The sequence below is a fragment of the Aplysia californica genome, unplaced genomic scaffold, assembly GCF_000002075.1.
Source record: "Aplysia californica isolate F4 #8 unplaced genomic scaffold, AplCal3.0 scaffold00700, whole genome shotgun sequence".
Lineage (NCBI taxonomy): Eukaryota > Metazoa > Mollusca > Gastropoda > Aplysiida > Aplysiidae > Aplysia > Aplysia californica.
In genome coordinates this window covers 114,852-125,813 of record NW_004797970.1, presented here as the reverse complement: position 1 = coordinate 125,813, position 10,962 = coordinate 114,852, and the positions used below count along the sequence as shown (strand labels likewise).

Here is a 10,962-nt window from a genome sequence, read left to right as displayed (position 1 = left end):
CCCACATACACACACACACACCACCCCAAATCTAACAAAAAAAACAACATCCTCCCCCCCCCAAAAAAAAACAAAAAAAACCCTTAAAAAAGAATCAAACTTACGAGGTATTGCAGCTCCATATCTGTCCGGGTACTCTCTAATGATCCTCTCTTTGAGTGACCGCTTGCCCACACCTGAGGCTCCGACAAGCACCAGCGATGACCGGTGTTTCTTTGACCGCTCCACCATCTCATACACCTTGATGTCACAGTTGTCAAATTCTGTGACGACAAAAAGCAGCAATTGCCAAGTGCTGATTAGAGACTCAAACATTCACAAATCTTTTGAGTATTTTTTTCAGGCTTTCTCTGTGCTGACAACTCAACATTTACAAGGAACAAAAGTTTTAGCTTAGTTTTAATTCTTTATCTCCGGCAAGCAGCTCCCAGTGGCTCGCGGTCGGAATCACTGTGCCGGTCAGCCACTGAGAGCGGCTCGGGCACATTCCTTTTCGATGACTTTGACATCAAATTACTCTTCGGCAATTGTCAAAAACAGGTCTCTTAAACTGGAACTTCATTCATTAGATGAAGAACTATCAAAACAGGTTTGCTAGTTTCGATTTTATGACCCATTTCATGACATTTTTGTCATTTTTAGATTACCACCAAAAAAGGGCCCTGGCGTTGTGGGTTTACCCCCCTCGGAGATAAAGAGTTACTAAGAGTTTTACAGCACTTGCAACACAATTCTGTCATATATGAGTGCTGAAGATTATAGGTTTACTAAAGATTAACATACAGAGGAAAGAAAGGGTAGAGATAACGATGACAGATGTTTGATGAGAAAGACGGAGCAAAACACACCCGACCATCTGCAAGTCACCCTCAAGGATATATTTATACATTTCACCTCAAAGTAGGAATAAAACACTAAAGCTAACAGAGTGGCTATACCATATGGACGGCATTATTCTCTAACCGTAACTGTGAAGTGTATATGGAAGAAATAGATCCTTTTTAGATCTATACCCACTGCCACGGGCGATCTGAGGGTCCTCAATAAAAACCATGGGTCAGCATGGACTATAAATGGCATAAAAGTACTGTGGATTAGTTTTTTTGTTTTCTCTCATCGCATAAAACATAAGACTTATTTTCATCTTTGTTTGCTGAAAATTATTCCAAAAACCTGTTCTGTGATTGGATCATAGATAGCACCACTGGTATGCTGTGGCAAGAAGAGAAAGAGCCAATATATAATTCAGACAGACTGTTCTGTTTTACCATTCGAAACACCCAGTGAGAGCAGAAGGCTAACATGGGACACACCTCTATGCAGAAAAAAAACCCCAAACACCAGCCAAACAACAAAAACCAAACCCAAGAGCAGCATGCAGCCATTGACTACATGAAATGTTACCTGTGGTTTCAGAGGAACTGTAGCCAATCTTTTTCTTTCTTTTCGTCTTCAAACCACACACTGTGGAAGATACAAGGGGTATTGATTAGTTCTTTGCAAGTGTTTGTTCAGTACATAATTACTTTCTATCCAACTTTCCTTATGGCTTTGAACTTCATGTGAGAGAGAGAAAGAGAGAGCGAGAGAGAGAGAGAGAGACAGAGAGAGAGAGAGAGCAAGAGAGAGACAGAGAGAGAGACAGAGAGAGAGAGAGAGAAAGAGAGAGAGAGAGAGAGAGAGAGAGAGAGAGAGAGAGAGAGAGAGAGAGAGAGAGAGAGAGAGAGAGAGAGAGAGAGAGAGAGAGAAACGTACTTATCAGTGGTTCTCCACAGCATGTCTGTGTGTATGTTTGTAGTCAAACCTGCTTTTACGCACACCTGTATAAGACAATCACCTGTCCAAGATGGCCATCCAATGTAAGGAAAAAAATTTCCAATCTTAGACAGGTGGATGTCTTTCACAATATCATTTTATAAAGTTTTTTTAAAAATACAGGGAGTAAATAGGAAGTAGCTGTTTTTACAGGTGCTCACTAATTTTTGGACAAATGGAATTATTGGTGTCATCTAATAGCTTTTTCATTTATCTTAACTTTATTGAAAAAAATAACTATCTATCTTGAATAGAAGGAATTTGCAATTAAAGGAGATGGGGTTGCCCAGTATCAGAGATAAATTGTATATTTGCATATTTTTTGTGCAGGTATTTAAAAACAAAATTCTTCTTAGTTGTCAATAATAATGGACACAGTGAAAGACAGAAAAAAACAGGCAGAAAAAGTGAACAGCCAGTCTCCTGTGGGCACAAACTGTGAGACTCACAAAGGTTAGTCTTGGTCTTGGTCAGCTCTGGCTGGACATACGCTCCCCGTTTCTCCTGCAGCGTCCTCGATGGGATCAGGCCCACTGGGGCATCCGGTACTTCCGCTAGCTTAGCCTGAGAAAAAACAAAACGTAAGCGTTTTAATGCCTGCATTTGCATAATTAGTTACAATTTAGATCCTTTACGAGGTGTGCTTCAACCCTACCTGTCAGGGCCAATCCAGACTGAGAGGGGTACAATATCCCACGAGAGAAAGACCAAGATACACAATAAAAATTCTCTCCATTTGGAAATTGAACTTGGGTCTTCTGCGGGCAACAGCAAAGCACCCTAACCGCTACAACACAGATGCCAGTCAGCTTGAGAAAGGAAGACCTTTTACAAGTGAAGTATATGCATAGCAGCTCCCAGACTAGCAAATCCCCTTGTACAATCACCAAATCTAAAAAATATGCCAAATTTCTCATATTTTCTGAAAAAAAACATAAAATTTTCAGCCCCCAAGAACCAACAAACTGCAAACTGCCAAAATTCGGCAAAACTGCGAAGAGCTTTTTCAATTGACAAGCATTTTCTCAAACAGCCAAAGAAATCGTATTTGAAGGCGAATCTGCCAAATTTGCAACGCTGTACAATCATTTCCGTTAGCCCGCATCTAATAATCAACTTCCACTACAAGCAATTCGTTAACCAGGATCTCTAGGTTTATAATTGTTATAACTACCGGTGAGACTAAGTCATGTCACGAGTGCGTATTTTAACCAAAATACTAATATTTGCTTATTTTATGAAAATATGCGAAATTTATACTGGTTGGCAAGTCTAAACCCCCTCACGCCTCACACATCACGATGATCTTTACCAGCTGTTTTCTGTTCCAGAGAGACATAGGATGAACCCCATTGTGACTCTGCCAACCATTGTGACCCTGGATGTTGGGCATGCAGGTCAAGAAGTTCAAAATGGGGGCAGACCAACTTTACTCTTACTCCGAAATTTATATTAAAATATAAAGCTTATCTATAGTAAGGGATCCCCTTCTACAGAAGACTCATGGTTTTTCACAATAATTACCACAACCTGCCTGATTTAAATGTATGATTTCTACTTCTTGAAAAACCTCTTGGCTTGCTCAGGCAATCCAGGCATATTGCCCAGTGTGCCGTGATTTTTAACTCTTTATCTCCGAGGTGGGTAAACCTACTATGCTGTGTCTCTATTTTGGGGATAAATCTAATAATGACAAAAATGTCACTAAATGGGTCATTAAACCGAAACAAGAGAACCTATTTTGACTGTTCTTCATCTTATGAATGAACTCCTGGAAAAAGAGACCTGTTTTCGGCAAATGACGAAAAGTAATTTGATGTTGAAGCCGTTGAAAAGGAATGTGCCTGAGCCGATGCCAGAATCTCACTGAAAGCTGCTGGGAGTTGCTAGCAGGATATAGAAGTTAAAGGCTGTAGGCATCATCACTTAAAGTACCAAGTGATCCATCCATTCACAGAAAAATTACAATAAGTTCCTATGGACAAAAACGCATGCCACCTTTCCCCTTCCACAAACCAAATGTATGTCTCAGGGGGACACAGTGTAAGTCACTGCAGTACTGTCTTCCACAACGTAAAGACCACGGCTGGTTTTGTTTGAGTAAAGAGAAGCACATCAACATCATAATAGTCATTGTGTGAAGGGAAAAGAAAAGTTTATTTTAGTTTTAGTAAGGATTTTATGGCACTTGCAACACAATAAGGTCATACAACTGCCGAAGATTAGAAGTGTTAAGAGAGAGTAACAAACATAAAAAAGAGGTTCCAAGGACTACAAACGTTTAATCCAGAGAGTATCTTTCTTTGATTTTTAAGTCATTACTTACCTGCCACCAGTTCTCATCTGTGACGTCAACAACATCTAGAATGTCCCCTTCCCTGAAGGGGAGACCCGCCTTCTTGCATGGGATCAGTCTGTCTGCCATGGGATCATAGTTGAAACAGGCTTTCATAAATACCTAGATAGAAAAAAAAAGAAAACATATATTTCATAATACAGCATATGTTATTTATTATGTATGCTCACATCAAAACTCCTGGAAGAGACAACAGAGATAAACAACAATATAATCGTTGAATATATAAAATAATAAAATGTTTTTAGGATCTCGCCAATTCTTGGGCTAAGGAGCTAATGGTATCATCTTAAAATTTCTTCATTTTTATTGTTGTTGAGGAGATAAAATACCAGTCTACCTTGAATAGAAATTGTGACATTTGCCATTGAAGGATATGGGGCTCGCCTGATGTCAGAGGTAAAATTAACGAGAAAATGGCAGCTCAAGTTTGGTGATGCCTAAGCTAAAGTGTCACTTGACACTGCAAGGGGTGGGGGTGGAGGGAACTGTACATTAGACAGACATGTGAACGATGATATAACAAGGCTGGTTTTATGTATGGTTGGGCACCTACCAACTGATGAGTGAGATCCTTTTTTCAGAACAAACAAGAACAGGTAACTGAGCATGAGCTACATGGCCACAATCATCGAACATGAGTTGAGTACATAGTCAGGCATAATATATGTACGGTAATAAATATATCCTTTCTACCTCACAGATATTCCATTATCATGGGAAGTTCTGGAGCTTAACCCCCATAATAATCGAGGGAATAGTGTATACTAAATGGCGAACATATACCTCTCAACTATATGTACTGGTTTACAATTTTACAATGTAGCTTATCTAACGATGTACACTAAATGGTGAACATATATTATACCTCTCAACTATACTTACTGGTTTAGAATGTAGCTTATCTAACAATGTACACTAAATGGTGAACATATACCTCTCAACTATACTTACTGGTTTAGAATGTAGCTTATCTAACAATGTACACTAAATGGTGAACATATACCTCTCAACTATACTTACTGGTGTAGAACCTAGTTTATCTAACAATGTACACTAAATGGTGAACATATATTATACCTCTCAACTATACTTACTGGTTTAAAATGTGGTTTATCTAATGATGTATTCTAAATGGTGAACATATATAATACCTTTCAATGTACTTACTGGTTTAGAATGTAGTTTATCAGATGAGGACGGGACAATCTTGAATGTGATTGACTCCTCAGCCTCCTTGAGCACAATCATCATGTCCTCCGGCACAAAAACAGCGATGCCATTGACTTCCTTGATGATGTCCCCAACATGGAGAAGTTCTGACAACAACAATGTGTTGTGAGGATAAAATGAGTTTTTACATGAAAAAAAAAAGGTATAAAGAGGATAAAAGGTCCCATGAATCTGACACTCAGTTTAATTCAATAAAGCAATTTTAGAGACTAGACTTCAAGGGATGAGTCGTGTTATGCTAAATTTAAAACATTGACTTTTACGCACAATTTAATTCAAAAAGGTAATTTTTGAGATTAGACTCCATGTGCTGAGTGACATTATGATTATGCCAAATTCATAAATATTCATTTTCTCAGGGTGAGACTCTTAGAAGTCCATAAATGAGACGTTCGTTTAGTGGCAAGTTGAAACATTAGAGACTCATTTTGACATGTTCTAGACTCACTTTGTTTATCGGCTAAGCTGTCCTGGAGGATTCTGGCAATAACCAGCTCATTCATTTCATCCAGACGCACAGTGATACCCTGAGGAGGGAGGAGATGTTGAGATTTACATAAGAGTTTTATAGCACTTAAAATACAAATAGTCATATAAAGTGCAGATGATTAGAAGTGTCACTTGAGAGTTGTTTGTTTTTTTTAAGTTTGTTTGAGTAAAGAGAAGCACATAGGTACAATAATGGTCATTCACTGCTGAGGAAAAGCTAGACGGATAGACAGAAACAAGAGAGGGAAAGTAACTACTAGAGAGTAGCACACAAAACAAAGAAGGAGGAAGGATAATGATGACAGAAGTTTAAAAAGAAAAAAGGAACAAACCACGTCACAACACCCTAAACCACCCAAGGGAGGAAATGGTACATGGATATGATTCTTCTTCTTCCAGTGCTTTGTCTGAAACATACATAGGCCAGAATGATTTGCCAGTCATTTCTCTGCTTGAAGAATGTGATGACAGAGACACTGGCATTAACAAATATCCAATTCAAATAGTGAAAGGACCAGAAACAGACCTTAACTTCAGATCCAACTCTTCACTATATATTCTGAATCTTATCAAACCAGCTCATGAGACATCTAATTCCACATTACAAACACATAAGCTACCCACAATTGTGGTAATCCAGTCAAGCTCTTCCCTTCAAACACAAAAGACCACAGTTTGTACCTCTTATCCGGAAAATTTTTATTGAATATCTCAATTTGACTGCTGGGACATTGTATCCCTTTCAGCCAGGGCCCTGCATGCCAGATTCTTATCCTACCTCCTAAATGATCTAAACTGTGTCAATGGCGGAATAAAAAAGCACCAACAATAAATATTTAAAAAAATTTTTAAAGTTATTTTTTTTAAAAAGCAGCAAACTACCAATGGTTGTTTCCCGTTCTTCCTGATGGTGACGTATCGGTGCTGCTCCCCCACTGCCTCAAAGACAGGTGGGGGTGGACTGGCCAGGTCTAGGTCCTCGGGGAACACATCGTCATAAAGCTTTCGAGCTACGTCATCATGGCTGTAGATCAGAGACTGAAAAAAAAGAAACCAAAAAACCCAACACTTTAGAGGTTAGAAAAATATTTCCAATTTTCTGGGCGCATTCTGATGTAATGGCAAAGTTGAACAAACCCATAGACTAGAATTACAATATCCTAGACCATGATGAGATGGCCGCCGCTCTTTGTTCTCTATAAAAACTTTGCAGCCCTGGTGTGCACTATGGACACCCAAAAGAAAGGCAAAACACCAGGATGAAGTCAAGACTATGCACCCCCCCACCCCTTCATTTGGTTCCAAAATGAGTCAAATGTGCATTCCAGAATGCACTGGAGTTATGCCTTGGATGTTAAAATACAAGTCTATGGTTGAACCCCACATCAAAACAGTATACAGCAATGTTATACATTTTTGAAGGAAGGAGAAAAGTAAGTAAAAGCAAAACTGTTATAATCCAAATCCATGAGACAAAGTACATGGAACCGTGACTGTTGTCGACAGATGGCACACTTCATTTGTCCGAGTTGTTCCAAGACAGCTAACTATAAATTCACCCTAGAGGAACTGGTGTCAAGAAGAAACAGCTTGGTTCCAATCTTTCTTTCAGAGGTGCCAACTGGCTTATAAGAAAAATTCTGAACTTTTTAGATCCTGAGGAAAAACCTGCACAGGGACTAAAAATTTACTGATCCTTTTTATCTAATATCAAGACTTTTTGTAAAACGTGTAACAACAACTCAGTGATCAGTCAGGCAAAGTCCGGGCAGTTTCTGGAATCCGGATTTTTAAAATTTATCTGGAAATTTGACACCTCTATTTCTTTGACTTTATATATAAAATTATACTACTGCAAATAAACATTTCCATTCAATCGCAGTAACAAAAAGGAATAAGTCAGTTGTACCATGAAATGTGGATTTTCCAAAATATTCAGCAATTCTCTCCCTTTCTTGAAAGTCGACGCCTGAGCAGCGACGATGTCAATTGTGTCATGGAGAGTGTCACTGGCATTGTCGTCACGGGGACTGGGTAACTTGGAGGTCAAGAGGTCATGTATCTGAAAAGTGAGAGAGGATCATTCCATTAAGTCTGATGCTAGTTAAAACAGCCTAACCTTCTCTTACAAACAAAACAGATTCAATTAATAGCTGATGGAAATGACATAAAAGTCACAGAAAACCCATTTGAAAAATTCCCCCCCCCCCCAACCCCCCAAATGAATACCCAGCTGTCTATGCAATAAATTTCCTGACACTTATTTAAAGATATATATATATATCCATTTCACCATTTCACCATTTATCTTTCTCTGTCTCTGTCTCTGTCTCTCTCTCTCAGAACCTTTGAGAAAGCTCACAATAAGCATTTCTGTTTCTTTAGGGCATAGAATTTTGCTTGTACTGGAACACATGACACAGGGCAACACAAAACACGAATTCAAAATCTTCGCGAAAAAAAAGGCAAAATGAAAAAAAAAAAAAAAAGAAGGAAAAAAAAGCATGTGAAAAAACCCAGTGTACAATACCTCAGCCAAGGCTTGATACTCGGGATCCCCCAAGACTTCATTGAGCAAATCTAGCTCATCATGTGATGCTCCGATGTCTTCAAGGTCAGCCAAGAATTCACGGAGCTCCTCCATAGCATCTGAATTATATAATACAGATCTTTGTTGGTTTTTAAAAAAATGTTCATCTTTCAAAATCCTACAAAAGCAGAAAAGTGTTTCTGATATTTATAAGACTTTAATGGAAAACGACAGGCTAATGTAACCAGGCCCAGGAGAGATGACTTGTTATCTACATGTAACTGTCTCAAAAAGACATGATACGCTGCCATCATATTATTCATAAAAAGGATACGCACTATCATCATATGTCATACGAGAAACAGTTTGCAACAGTATGATGATACGCACTATCATTAGGCCTATACATTGTACACGAAACAGTTTGGAACAGCAAAAACTTCAGAAATCTGAGAAACAACCACAAAAGTGGCAACGTTTCAACGAGAAGACAGCATGAGATTGTGGGAGAAATAGGCAGTTAATTTTTTGTTGTTGTCCGTTTTTGGTTTGCCTTTTTTCCTTCTTTTTTGTGTGTATGTGTGTGTGTGTGTGTGTGTGTGTGTTGGGGGGGGGGGGGGAGTTATTACAAGTGCATACACAAACCCATTAAGATAAGATCACAATGAAAACTTTCTCCTGCTCAGATGTGACAAACTCGATGATCATTTAAATAAGTGTTTTAAGGCACTTGCAGCACAATCGGGTCATATAAGTAACAAATATTATAGGTTTTACAAGAGAGTAAAAAACAAAAAAAAGAAGGATTAGAGATTTATAAGGAAAACTGATGTTTGATAGGAAAAAAGGAGCAAACCACACCAGAGCACCCACAAACTCCCCACAAACTAGATGAAAAAAATGTAAATTCGAACCTACACTTGCACAAGTTAAATGCCTGCTAAACATAAGTCATTTCAAACTCGCATTTTGTCACTTGAGAGCAGACTACCCCAATTATGAAATCCAAATGAGAATGTCTACATTTCATTAAATTCACGAGCATGTGGAAATTAAGTTTTTAAATGCTCAAAGTGTGGTTAACATTTCTCTGTCAGAATCAGTCTCCTAATGCAGAAGCCCACAAGTCATTTTTATCCTTATTTCTTCTCTTTCGCTTAAAAATTATCCCTTTCTCCCCTGCAGATGCTTTGACCTTCGCCAGAGGTTGATGGATGAACTTTTATTATCATTATTATTATTATTATTACCATTGTTATTATTACATGTATTATTAAATTATCATTATTACTATATGTATTGTTGTTGATCTTCTTTTTCTTGTTTTTTTCTTCTACCTCTCCATCATCTCATAATTATTAATATTATAGTTATTATTATTATTGTCATCATCATTATTCTGGGAAGTTAGTTCCCTCTCAGCCCGCGTTGACCCTGACAGGCAGGGCCGGAAGCTTGTCTCCAAAATGATTTAATTTAATTGGGTCGATAGGGGCCTAAAAATATCTAAATCTTTCTTTTCTTGTGTGGTACCTTATTAAGCAACTTCCAATTATAGCCAAGATGGACCCCGAACAAGTTGAGGCTATAATTAATGCAGTGGAAAAGAGAAAAAGTATACGGCAAGACATTTCAAGACAAGCCCTGAATACAGCAACCGAATCTATACATCAATATCCTTACATTGGGAAATTGTAAAAACAATCACGACCACGGATTCAAAAGAGTGAAGATGTCACCCCTTCATAGGGAACGTCGGGGGAGGGGAGAGGCCTTCATTCTGTCGCCGAAAAGGAGAAGGGGAGAGGCTTGGGGCTAGCTCCAGAAAGGTGCAAGGAAGGTGGCTCTACTCTGTCTACACCTTTTTTTTTTTATAGTAGAGGGTTTTACGGCACTCGCAACTGCATAAGGTCATAGGAGCGCGCGGGACACACCTAATACTTTTAGTTGGTAGGAAATTTTTTATTTTGCCCGGGTGGCAGCCGAAGCCTACTCTTATTGATTTTAGACCACCAGGGGTTGGACATGTTCTGCGAAGAGAACCAGACTCTATTGTGAAGACTGCCCTCCACTGGACACCCGAAGGACGTCGCAAAAGGGGCAGACCCAAAGTAACCTGGAGACGCTCAGTAGAGTCTGAAATGAAGTCCTGGAATCATTCGTGGGGAACGCTGACCAAGATGGCCCAAAACAGACAGAGCTGGAGATCCTTTGTTGCTGCCCTAAACGCCAGATGGCGTAATGGGTAGTAAGTCAGTAAGTAGGGGATCTTTAAAGTGCGCAACTTGCACATAGGCCCTCCAAGATTTTTCTCCCTTGTCCGAGAAGGCTAGGTGTAGATCATTCCTACCAGAAGATCAGGGGTGTGGCAGAAAGACAGCTGTAAGAAGGAGTCAAGGAGTAGCAGTAGAAAGGCTGCAGAAAGAGTCAGGAGCCCAGAGGAGGTGGCAAAGGAAGTGAGGGGGTGGGGGCAGAAAGAGGAGACGAAAGCAGACGACAGAATATTGCTAGAGAGCAGGAAAGGATGTGAAAGTTGACA

The 10,962-nt window shown here is 39.2% G+C and overlaps 1 protein-coding gene across 1 annotated transcript in view; it reads right to left on the bottom strand.

Annotated features, from left to right (window-relative positions):
- The window catches only part of LOC101850753 (MAGUK p55 subfamily member 2), a gene marked incomplete in the record, with an annotated part of 23,191 nt that overhangs the window by 7,558 nt on the left and 4,671 nt on the right, over positions 1–10,962 (bottom strand). The window contains 9 exon segments of the mRNA XM_013088188.1: positions 105–263; positions 1,405–1,464; positions 2,265–2,379; positions 4,142–4,273; positions 5,342–5,490; positions 5,853–5,931; positions 6,776–6,931; positions 7,803–7,955; positions 8,424–8,542. Of these exon segments, the coding sequence (XP_012943642.1) occupies positions 105–263; positions 1,405–1,464; positions 2,265–2,379; positions 4,142–4,273; positions 5,342–5,490; positions 5,853–5,931; positions 6,776–6,931; positions 7,803–7,955; positions 8,424–8,542 (1,122 nt within the window).